This window comes from Ochotona curzoniae, unplaced genomic scaffold (assembly GCF_017591425.1).
Source record: "Ochotona curzoniae isolate NIBS_2020 unplaced genomic scaffold, NIBS_Ocur_1.0 contig_3622, whole genome shotgun sequence".
NCBI lineage: Eukaryota > Metazoa > Chordata > Mammalia > Lagomorpha > Ochotonidae > Ochotona > Ochotona curzoniae.
In genome coordinates, this window is record NW_024465926.1 from 26,487,744 (window position 1) to 26,500,426 (window position 12,683).

Here is a 12,683-nt window from a genome sequence, read left to right on the forward strand (position 1 = left end):
AATGCAAGGAAAAAATCAAACATTTTATTCATTTCTTCTTGACTGCAATTGTCATTTCGTAAGGAAGAATTTATAATCTGCAACAAAGAAATCACTATAATAATTCTTTCTGGAAACACACTATCTTTTAATAAGATTTGGAAAGTTATCAATGTTATTAATATCACACAAATTTAGGTTAAATAAAGCTAACTATAACAATTGCATTTGTATTTCCAGAGAAGGGTATTTCTCCCTTCATTTGACTCCTACCTATTGACACTAACAGCTAACAGATCTGACCAAATTAAACGTTATCTAAGGAAAAACATTTTCTGTAATCTGTCTAGTTGCTGCAGCATACTTTTGTGAAAATGACTTGAAGTATCAAGTATAAAACAAAAACATTAAGAATCAGGATAACTAAAAAAGCTCATAAGCATTCAAGAAAGAGAAACCGTCTTGGAAACATATTCAGACTCTTTTTTTAAAAAAAAGCTTTGTTTTTTAATTTCCAAAATTTGCAAATTTACCAATTAAATTACCTGGTGCACACATAGCACCAGCAGCTTACTCAAACCCCATTTCCCCACATCCAGTCTCGCTGGCACACGTGGTGGAAGGGAATTCACCAGCCTAAAGTGCAAGAACAGGTGGATCCAGACTGTGGGAGCGCACCTGTCAGGATCCAAGCGCATCCTCTGTCCTAGGAAGCATTTGTGCCTTCTGATCAGCAGTTACAATCACTGGCTGAAAAGAAGGGATTATAATGGAATTATGCTACGACCATGCGATATAAAATGGACTAGAAAAAAAAGTCAATCCCAGGTTACGTTTCCAGCTGTTCCCATTCTTAGCAGCAAGGGCCACTCCACCCTCACCACTGCTACCGTCAGGAACTGACAGCACCCTTCTTCCCACTAGGGCCAAACGACCTCATCTTAGGCACCCAATTCCTGCCCAGATGGTAACTGTCAGGAAAGGTGACAAGTACCAGCCAAGATTTTTGTCCTTGTCTCATTTCAGATGCCAGACTGTGGCAGCTACTGCGCTGGGGTCTGACAAGCACAGGAACACCCGCTGCCTGGGCTGAGTGCAGAGTGCAGCAGAGCCGTAAGAACAGGAGCTGTTCGTGGTAGGATCCCTCTTATTGTTGTCAATAACCAGAAAGAAGAGTTTTATTTAAAAAAAGAAAAAGATGTGTTGAAATTGAGGACACAGGCTTCTCAGGGGGTTTACAAACACCAGCCTCACTGCCCTACAGGAGCACCCCAGGGGGACAGAGGCAGCAGCAGCCAGGGTAGCGCTCGAACAGCAGGCTGTGCTCGGCGTCTTACCAGAGATTCCAAAGCACGTTCACAGCCTCATTGGCTATGTTCTCCACAGCGCTGCTCCTCTGATCTGTGTTCTCCTGCGGTGACATCTCATTTGAATCCAGTCCAGCACTGCACTGTAACCAAATAGAGTGATCAGCACCCTAGTTCACAAGAACAATTAAACATAGAGGCTAATGATACTGAGAGTCACAAAAATTAAGCATCAGAAATTATAGTGGTTAATAAGCCTATCAAATTTTCAGAAGCAGAACAATTCCCACAATCCCGAAACCTTTTGGCGAGAAAGAGACAAGAAGGCTTCCACAAGTCTCCATAGAAATTGGATATAAAGCAATTCACATTTTCCAGGATGGTACAAGATCAACACAAAATATTTCACCTAATGTAATAAGAGACAAATGCAAAGAAATATTATATAAGTGCTAAAATATAGTCTCTTGTAGGGCATGATCATAAACATTATATGTTGTCAGTGATTCCCTAATTTAATCTCCCTATACAAATACAAAACCGAGGCACAGGGCAGTTGCTGGTTGCTCAACGGTATGGCTTAGAATGAATGGAAGCTGAACTGCAAATACAGGCCTTGGGGCTGCGTGTCAGGGTCCGCTGCCACCCTGCAGTGCTGCCCTGCTGGGACATGCTGAAGGAGCCTAGGCAGCAGCGTTGCACATGCAAGGGGCCACTGACATTTCACTCTGCACAACTCCTGCTCGTAGGGGCTGTCCTGTGCATTGTAGGATGCTCCACGGTGTCCCTGGCCTCTACCCACGGCTTGCCAACAACAGCTCTCACCACCAAAGGCTGAACAACCAACCACATCTCAAGACATTGCCTAATGTCACCTGCGGGGCAGAGATCACTGTTTCAAAGGGACCAGGACTGATATTTCTCATCAAACCTCTATATGCTTGATAAGACCTATCAATCAATCAGGACAGAGTCAGGAGGCAGAGGGCACTTTGTAACCCTTGAACCACATCATGCCAAAAGCCTGGCAGGACAGCTGAGGTGACAAGTTCTTCAAGTTCTGAATGTCTGTGTCCAGCTTCACCATCTGTAACATCACAGGAATAATACCTGTCATGCAGCTTAAACTGAATAATCTGCAAGACTGAACAACAGTAACTACCACAACAATAACAATCAATGTGGAAAGATACTGTGAATCTGCTAGTGTGGAGCCAGAGCTATTCCCAATGCCACTGGGAGAGTCCCAGGAGCAGTTAATATGGAAATGAATAGCAGTTTAATGTGGAAATGAATAGCCAGGAAATTCCCTAGCCCACAGGTTTAGACAACAGATCAAAGAGAGGTGCTAACTACCCCAGGACAGGGGAAATAACAAACAAAACCAGGGGACTGTCTCTTGCTGTTGAAATCTAATGCCCTGGGGTCCAGCACCATGGCCTAGCGGCTAAAGTCCTCGCATTAAAGGCACCGGGATCCCACATGGGCATGATTCTAATCCTGGCAGCTTCACTTCCCATCCAGCTCCCTGCCTGTGGCCCGGGAAAGCAGTAGAGGACAGCTCAAAGCCTTGGGACTCTGCACCCACGTGGGAGACCCGGAAAGAGGTTCCTGGCTCCTGACTTTGGATCGGCATAGCACCGGCCGTTGTGGCCATTTGGGGAGTGAATCATTGGATGGAAGATCTTCCTCTCTGTCTCTCCTCTCTGTGTATTTGACTTTTCAATGAAATAAAAAAGGAAAAAAATCAAATGCCTCAACATCCCCGGCCCCAAGCCTACCTGACAACCTCTTTTTTTTTTTTTTTAATTTTATTTAAAAAAATTTTTGTTGGAAAGTCAGATATACAGAGAGAAGAAACTGAGAGGAAGATCTTGCATCCATTCATTCATGCCCCAACCAGCAGCAATGGCCAGAGCTGTGCTGATCTGAAGCCAGGAACCATGAGCCTCTTCCAGGTCTCCCGGGCAGATGCAGGATCCCCAGCTTTGGGGCCGACTGTTTTCCCAGGTCACAAGCAGGAAGCTGGATGGGAAGCAGGGCTGCCAAGAGCAGAACTAGCATCCACATGGGATCCCAGCACATGCAAGGTGAGGATTTTAGCCGCAAGGCTACCATGTTAGGCCCGACAACCTCCTTTTGAGTCTGATGTTGGCAATAAACTTTGGTTGACCATCATGGTGGTCCACACGTGTTATTACAGGGTCTGTGCACAAAGTGCATCAACGCAGGACAGCGCACAAACCAATAAATATTAGTAGCTTCTGTTGTATGAAGGAAGCCTAAGAGAGTCTATAGCTTTAGGAAGGTCTTTTCTAACACCTATAGAGAGGATTAACAAGGAGAGTACCTCATTGAGCCCAAGATATGAAATTCCGTGGGGTGGGCACCAAGGCTCCCTTGGCTAATCCTCTATTCAGTGGCTCAGCATCCCATAAAGGTGCCTGTTTGTGTCCCAACTGCTCCACTTCCACGTCCAACTCCTTGCTTAGGGCCAGGGAAGCAGCAGATGGCGGATCAAGCCCTTAGGGCAGTGCACCTGTGTGGAAGACCCAGAAGCTCCTGGCTCCTACCTTTGGACCAGCCCAGTCCTGATCTTTGTTAACCTGCTTTTCAAATAAAGATAGAAATCTTAAAAAAAAATAAAATAAAAAAGATAAAATGAAATTCTCATAGTATACTTTAAGGGAATAAAGTTATGCCAGTGTTTTGCTGTTGCTGCTTTAAAGCTATCCCAGTCTGCATTTTAAGTGTTATATTGAATAACTAATTACATTTTTTATTTTTAAAAATCTTTATCTTTTAATGCATTTAAAATGTTTAAAAATTTACTTTTATTATTATTATTATTATCATTTTTTAAAGATTTTATTTATTTTTATCACAAAGTCAGATATACAGAGAAGAGAAACAGAGAGGAAGATCTTCCATCCGATGATTCACTCCCCAAGTGACTGCAACAGTCGGTGCTATGCTGATCTGAAGCCAGGAGCCAGGAACTTCTACCAGGTCTCCCACATGGGTGCAGAGTCCCAAGCCTTTGGGCTGTCCTCCACTGCTTTCCCAGGCCACAGGCAGGGAGCTGGATGGGAGGTGGAGCTGCCAGCATTAGAACTAGCGCCCATATGGGATCCCAGCACGTTCAAGGCAAGGACTTTAGGTGCTAGGCCATGGTGCTGGGCCCCTTATCATTACTTTATGATACAGTTACATAGGTCCTAGGATTACCCCTCCCCAAGTCCCCTTCTGCCCCACTGAGTTCCCCTATATTATTACTAAAGTATAGTTCTTCATACACAGTCATATGCCCATCGTTGCAGGCATGGACAATGGCAGAGAGTCCAGCATCCTATTGTCAAGATACAGTGAACAGTTTCATTGAGAGTCCATCTTTGATCTGGAAGTAGAGATGCATGCTGTATCCTCACACCTGGGTATGATAATCTCCACCACAGTTACTACACATCCCCTTAAATGAAAAGCCACAAGACAAAATCAACAACAGGAAGAAAAACAGAAGATGCTACTGTATGATCTATGAGTCAGTGAAGAATTTGAGAAAGTGTTTTGAAGAGATGAAACAAACAAAACACATCAGAACTGATGAGACAGTTTCTGCTGGTCTTTGTTGGTGAGATGTGTCTCCTGTAGGCAACAAATAAATGGGTTTTGTTTTTTTAATCCAGTCTACTAATCTATGATGTTTGATTGATGAGTTTAATCCATTTACATTCAGGGTTAATGTGAGTGGGTGGTTAATAGGGTCTCCTGTCATTTTAGGAATGGGTTGCTCATTGATTTAATCTTCTGTTATCTTAATAGGATGTTCACATTTGCCTTTGGTTTTGGTGGGTGCTATTCCTCTTCTCTGTCAAGGGAACATTTTTAAGTATTCTCTATAGGTTTGGAGGAGGAATATTCTTTTAACTTTACTGTGGAAGAACTTTCTTTTATTTTCAAAGACAAAGGAAAGTTTTGCAGGTACATTATCCTGGATAAACAATTTTTTGTTTTCAGTATCTGGAATAAGTCACTCCATTCTATTCAGGAAACTGTAGAGTTTCCTGTGAGTGGTCTCCTGTGAGCTTAACTGGCATCCCTTTATATGTCAATTGATTTTTTTCACGTGCACATTTCAGGATCTTTTCCTTATGTTTGATTGAAGAGAGCTTGATTATCACGTGTCTTGTGAATATCGCCTTTGGTCAACCCTGTTGGGAGTTCTGTACCCCTCCTAGATGTTGTTTCCCAATTCTTTCTCTAGATTAGGGAAATTTTCCCTTAATATTTCATTAAATACATTTTAAACCCAGCTTCTCTTTCTGTGGTACCTACTGGGACCACAATAACGCTCTGTATTTGGCCTTTTAATAGTGTGTTTTAATTCTTGAATACTTTTCTTTTGGCTTAACCCAGCTCTACTTCCAGCTTTTGGTTTGTTTTCCCCTGGTAACAGGAAATATCTTCTAATTCTGAGATTCTTTCTTCTGCTTGCTTCATTCTATTTTGAAGACTCTCCACTGTACTTTTAATTTGCTCTACTGTATTCTTAATTTCTAATGCATCAGCTTTCATTTGATTCATTTCCAGTGTGACATGTTCCTTAAATTTCCTGAATGCCTGCTTTATGTGCTTCTTGTTGTTGATAACAAGCTGTACAACAAATATTTTGCATTCTGTATTCCCCATTTTCTTGATGCATTCTTCAGTTAACTCTGAGGTTGGCAAAGGTCTTTGCTCCTTTGCAGGGGAGTTTTCAATAATATTCACTGTGCCTCTGTCTCTTCTTTTGGTCTTGATCACGGTACTTTTTGTTATCAGAATCTTTTCCTTGAGGCAAGTTTCTAATCTCTGTCACCCACAGGTTTACAATTAGTTATTGCAGTTGGTACATGATTATTTGTTTGCAGTCACTTGTGTCACTCCCTCCAGTGAGTTCCAGTCTGGGTTCTTGCGTTAGACTTCCACCATGCTCCGTAGCCCCAGCTCCTGCCTCACCACTCTCCACCCCCTGTGATACCATGCTGAGGCTGCACCGTTGTCTGTACAAACTTTCTCCTTCTTCTGGTTTGAGCAGATCCCAGGATTTTAGGGAGACACCAGGTGTCCTATATAGCTAGGTTGTTGTTGGCGCTGATCTTGTCAGAACCTGTTGGCAGTTAGGCCTGAGGGTCACATGGAGCTATATTGACATGTAAGACACCACAGTTTGTATTATTTTCACTGTGGGACCAGTGCAATATACTGAACTGAGTTTGCTCCAAGCTCAGCGCATGCACAGCTCACTGTTGTCCCTGCAGTCTTGAATCTTTTGCCACACTGTACAAAATGGCACCTGATGTGCCACTACTGGAGTTCTTGATCTGCTGGACATCAGGTCTGAGGGCTACCCAGACCTGTCTTGGATGGAACCTGTAGGATGCCACGTTGTTGCAGTTCACTAAGCCAGAAATGAGTTCAATCTCAGCTCAGTGTTCCATAGCCCTTGCCTCCTTAAACAAAGTGGTGCCCAACTCAGCTCTAGGGGGCAGACTGAGCCATGAAATCCACTCCTTTTCCACACTGCCCAACTGGGAACTGCTGCTTTGCCTCTGCTCCTGGTCAAATCAGACAGACCAGCAGACAGGCAGTTGTTTTTCTAGGTTCACCTCCTGGGCTCCCGGTAAAAGTCCCTTTCCATGTTATTGCTGGTGGATTTCCGGCTGCTGGTGCAACTCAGATGGCCACTTGTTGAATGCAACAGCATACCGTTGTGTTCGTTGCTTTCCTGTGTCTGTCAGTCTCCAGGTACCCCTCTGCTGTTGTTCTGTCCTCTCCTATTTCCTGCAATGTGCCCTTTCCACTTCACACCGGATCATATTTCTCCGTTTGTTTAAACATGACCATAATCTAATTTTAACATCTATTTGTATTTGAGAAGCACAGACAGTCTGAGAGAAAGAGCTCTCCATCCACTGGTTCACTCCTCAAATGCTAGTGATGGGTGAGGCTAGGACAGGGCTGGAGGCAGGACCTCGATTCTCCCAAGTGGATGGCTGGAACCAAATTACCAGAGCTGTCATCCCTTCCTCCCACAGTCCGCGTAAGCAGGAAGGTGGAATCATAAGCTGGGAACAGGAATCAAACTCGGGTACTCTGATGTGGGGGGGTCCATCTTAACCACGCAAATAAATGCAACCCACCCCCCAGCCCACATACCTCTTTAAGAAGCGCAACCAGAGGAGTCATGACATCCTTAGTAACCATGTCATCGCAAACTTCAAAACCTCCACAGGCACTCAGATTTCTACACAAGTTGAAAACATGTTTGATGTTCAGTTACATGTCACAAAACTCCAGAAAGCTCTCAGTACTTGAGGTTTGCCATATCAGAGGTCTGCTCTCAGTACCTGAGGTTTGCCAGGGGTATCACCTGTTACTTCTTTCATATGCTACAGAACAAGTCTCCAGATTCCCATCTGCTCTGATCCTTCTACAAGATGTGAACAAATGACCGTGTTAAGCAACAACTTAGTTCTGAGGTCTAAGTACACTGAAATGTGGCCACACGGGAGGGAGCGGAGAGCAGTCGGTTCCCACTTCACGTGGATGAACCACAGTCCCAATCAGGGGATCCTCCTTGGAATCCACGCTGGGAGGCCAGCAAGGTGAGGCTACTGAAGCAGCCCTGGGTAAACAGGACGGAGAAGATGCTGCTTGCCTTGTGCGGGTTCAGCCCCGTGTCAGGCAGCAAGAAAAGGGGTGTGAAGTCAAGATGTGCCCAGAAGCTTCCAGGAGCTCCCTGTCTGCATGTGTCTTGAGGAGGCGGAGCGTTGGGGGGAACACACTGCTTCCTCACGATTCCTCTGTCCTAGCTCACCTCCTGTCACTCCCAGGTTTGCCTTCCTGGAGCCCCCCACCACTCACCATCTCACAGCATCCTCTGTACCAGCTGTGCCACACACACTTCTGCAATTACTTGGTTAACGACCATCTTCCTCAATCCCCTGTGAAACTCTGCCTCAAGCCCAGTGCCAGCACACAGGAGGCACTCAACATAAACCTTAAGTCAGTAGGGCTACACTTCAATACACACGCTAACTTTTCCTCTTGCCCCCTCTACAGTCTATTCTCTGCAGAAGTAGAACGGTTTCTGGGAAAGGAAACCCCTTACTTAAGAGTAAGCCCTACCTGTATCAGGTCCATCTCCCCAGCTTCAGCACAGCCCTTTGCTGTCTCATTACTCCGCGGGGAATCCTATGGTTCTTCTTCTCCCATATCCAGCTGGCCCATCTTGCAAGTCTCCATTCACAGCTGCCATCCACAGAGCGCCCTGCTCAGGCCTCCCACCCTGCTAACTCATTTAGTGTGCTCACTGCATAAATACCGTGTTTTACTTTCTTCCAATTCTTTCTCCTATCACCAGGGCTGTGCTGATTCAAGGTTCTACCTGCTCCAAAGCCCCCCTGCATCATCTACAATTCCTGCCAAACCGGCTGGAAGCGTTCTTCCAACCCATGAAAGGTTCTTGCAGAGCATCCAAAAGTGTGCCAGGTGCTGGCTGCACCTGAAACACCTAGAGGGACTGCGTGTAGCCCGAGGGTCCCCGGGGTCGGTCTTGCTCCTCCGATTGCAAACGTGGGCCCCCTCCCAACCCCGAAGAGCACCCGCCCTCCCGGCTCACCTCAGCGCGCCGGCCGCCGTCTCCCTCACCGCCAGGCTGGGGTCCAGCAGCAGCGGCCCGAGCCGACGCACGGCGTCCCTGCGCGCCAGGCCCGGCAGCACCGGCCGCTGCTGCACCAGGCGGGCCAGGCCCGCGCACGCGCACTCGCGGACGTCAGCGCTCGGGTGCTGGAGCTGCGGGATGAGGGAGCGGTTAGGGGGCTGGGTGCGCATGCGCCCCGCGGAGCGGAACGGCCTCCCCCCGGCCCCCGGCGCCTGGCGGGACCCCCGCCTCACCTTCTCCAGCAGCTCGGCCGCCGGCCCGTCGTCCTCCTCGTCGGCAGTCCCGTTGGCCGCTTCTGCAGCCGCTTGGGCCTCACAGTCTCCGGTGGGGGAGAACTGAGGTCGCTTGAAGCGCTTGGTCCGGCTCTTGCCCATGGCGATGTGCGCTGCGGGGACGGCCTGAAGGAGGACCGGAGCGGGCGGCCACCGACAGAGACGCCAGCGTCTCCACTCAGCTGAGCCGCCCGGCCGCTCGCATACACATGGTGAGGCAGCGCGCATGCGCACCGCGCTGGCGGCCTGCGAGAGGGGGAGCCGCGGGAAACGCGCAGGCGTGGAAGGGCGTGTGGGCGAGGCCAGCCGCGGCCGTGGGCGGGGTAAGCCGCCGTCGCGGGCGGGGCCAGCCGCACTCGTGGAAGGGCCAGCCGCGGCCGTGGGCGGGGCCAGCCGCGCCGTGGGGCTGGTTCTGTGGGGAAGCCTCGCGGTGGCTTGCAGTGAGGACCCTTCTTGAGTGCTTGGGTTTCAGCGTCCTCTGTGTAGGAGGCGACCCTACCCTGAAGGAAGTACCACTCACCCAGGGGTGTAGTTCACTTGGGGAAGCTGGGGTGTATCAAGGACCAACTACAGGTACGGGGTGGGGTGCGGACGCCACTTGGCCGCATTCTGTATCAGAATGGCGTACCAGACCAGCTAACACCCTGGGAGGCAGCAGGTGACGGCTCAAGTACTTGGATCCTTGCCACCCAACGTAGGAGACCCAGATGGAGTTCCTGGCCTCGGCCCAGGCCAGCTCTGGCTCAGACATTTGGGGAGTGAACAAGGAGATAGGAGATATCTATCTCTCTCCCTCTCTGTCTCTCTCTTTGGGTCTCGCTCTCCCCTTCTCCCTCTCTCTGCCCCTCCCTCCTTCTTTTTACCCTTTTCAAATGAACAACACAGCTTTTCTTTTTCCTCTTTCTACCCTTTATTTAGTCCTCAAAGTTGCTCAGTGGGCGTGAATCACTTTTGTCCCAGGAAGACATATTCAACCCCCTGACCCCGCACGCTTTTGCTGTACAAGTTCCTTTCCCCAAGGTCCTGTTATTCTTGGAGGCAGGCTCCCCGTACTCTCAGGAGTCCCTGGGAATGGTATACTCGAAGACATGTGAATGGTGTTGAAGAACCTAGGGCGTGTTCTGCCTTTTGTGAGTCTGCCTTAATGGCTTGAACTCCAGGCCTGACACCTGGCAGGCCACCTGGCAGGTCATGTAGGCAGACCACTCCTCAGGAAGGAGGTACCTGCTGTTTGATAAGACCCACCGCCCTATAGCTCATCGATTTGTACCTTTTGAAAGTTGCTTGTTTCAAATCCACCAATAGAAGGCTGCTAAATCATGACTGTATAATTAATAGCCTGAGATGTATAGAACTGGGGGGCTTGGGCTCTCCTGCTTGTTCTGGCTCGCCCTTTTTGTCCTCCCTGCGGATCCTGCAGCATCCTTGGCTGCGGCTGCCCCGCCCCCCGCCCAGCTGGCTGGGAGACCTAGGTTAACCTGAATAAACCACCTTTATGCCTTAGTACTGGCTTCAGACTTGATGATTATCTGGGGATTTTAAAATGCGGCACAACAGCGTCACGTGCAGACCTGGTGAAGGAGTCAGAGATATTTACCCAAATTTAGAATTCCTGGGATAAGACAATCTCTCCTCACATACAAAGAGGGGCTTCAAAAACTTCCAACTCACAGACAAATGGCTTCATGTTTCAACAACTAGTTTGCTGTACTAGTAGCTTACCCATACCCTGCCTCCCAGACACACACTGCAATGGCCAGAGCTGAGCTGATCTGAAGCCAGGAGCCAGGAACTTTTTCCAGGTTTCCCTATTTGGGGTACAGGGTCCCAAGACTTTGGGCTATCCTTGGCTGCTTTCCCAGGCCACAAGCAGGGAGCTGAATGGGAAGTGGAGCAGCCAGAACATGAACCAGTGCCCACATGGGATCCTGGACAAGACGAGGATTTGGCCACTAAGCCATCGCGCCAGGCCCCATGATCATTATTTTAAACATTATTTTTTTTGTTTGTTTGACAGGCAGAGTTACTTGGGGAGAGAAGAGACGCCTTCATCCACTGTTTGCTCCCCACATGGCTGCAACGACCAGGCTGGGCCAAGCTGAAACCAAGGTTCGTGTGTTTCTCACATAGGTGTGGGGACCCAAGCATTGGGGCCATCCTGTGCTGCTTTCCTAAGTGCATTAACAAGGGGAGCTGGATCAGAAGTAGTATAGCAGGGACTGGAACCAGCACCCATATGGGATTTTTTTTCTTTGAATCTGCTCATCTGGCTCCTGATCCCCGCCCCTCCTCTAAAAGATGTCTTCTCCTTGACCACTTGTCCTCAGGTGTCCCCAGGTCTGCCCTGCCCATTCCCCATAACAGAGCCCCTGGCGTGATCCTTCAAAAATATGCTTTGACTCTGTTGCCTAAAAACCTTTCAGTGTCTTCCCTTAGGACAGAGATCAAACCTCAGCTGGAGGTGGGGGTGTGGCTGGGCGGTTGCAAAGCTTGGGATGTCTTTGTCTCCTGGAAGCCTGGGTTGGAGTGCCTCCTAAGGTGCAGGTGAGGGCTCAAGGGGTGGAGTTTCTGGCTTCTGGGCTTCAGCCTTGCCTGTTGCAGGCTCTTGTGGGTAAGGCGGCTTGATCTGCACCTCTCCCCTGCCCATCTCATTTCACCCCTCAGCTGTTCTCCATGGGACCTCAAAGCTTTGCCCAGGCTAAGCTCCCACTCAGAACCCTAGGAAATATGTCACTTCCACATAGTGCGTTCCTTGCAGTCAGGGACAGGTCTCCTTTGAGACAGCATGTGCTGTATTCCTTGGTCTTAAATCACAACTCAGAATTGCAACTGTAAGTTTCAATTTCATGTGTATAGCTATAAAATTATACCCCTGGAGCTGGCATAGTGGCAAAGTAGGCTAAGCCTCCGCCATCCCATATGGTTGCCAGTTCACGTACTGGCTATTATACTGCCCATGGGAGACTAGGGTGAAGCTATTGGCTCCTGGCTTTGGTCTCACCCAGGTCTGATCATTGTGGCTATTTGGGGAGTGAACTGTCGCTGTCCCGCAGCGACGGACTTGGTGCACGGAGCCGATAATAACACGCGTGGACCCTGACTGATGGTCAGAGCCGAAGTTTATTAGGGGCATCAGACTTTATACACTGAGAGTCCGTACTGTTTCCCTCTCTTGATTGGAATTCCTTTTGTTTTGTATATCCCACCAGGTGTTCTCATTTACATGCTGTTTATACCAAAGGTAGCCATTTGGTTGTTGTCATGCAAATACTGTCCAATGAACTGCAAACCTGTGCTCGCTGACCTTCCAGGCTCACAGTGTCCTCCTACAGTGAACCAACAGACTAAAGATTTCTCTCTCTTTGCCTCTTCCTCTCTGTAACTCTGCCTTTCAATGAAGTCAACGAATCAGACCTCGTG

General features: G+C 48.3%; 1 protein-coding gene across 2 annotated transcripts in view; it reads right to left on the reverse strand.

Annotated features, from left to right (window-relative positions):
- The window catches only part of HEATR3 (HEAT repeat containing 3), a 40,416-nt gene extending 30,957 nt beyond the window's left edge, over window positions 1–9,459 (reverse strand). Inside the window, exons 1-4 of one of the 2 annotated variants that reach the window (XM_040982739.1) lie at window positions 9,225–9,454; window positions 8,950–9,122; window positions 7,485–7,572; window positions 1,317–1,429 (exon numbers count right to left, since the gene is read on the reverse strand). In XM_040982739.1, the coding sequence (XP_040838673.1) occupies window positions 1,317–1,429; window positions 7,485–7,572; window positions 8,950–9,122; window positions 9,225–9,365 (515 nt within the window). In that variant the 5' untranslated portion in view covers window positions 9,366–9,454. Of the gene's footprint in view, window positions 1–1,316; window positions 1,430–7,484; window positions 7,573–8,949; window positions 9,123–9,224 lie in introns of both variants that reach the window. The other variant, XM_040982738.1, reaches the window with a different exon arrangement.
- Window positions 9,460–12,683: the final 3,224 nt, after the last annotated feature.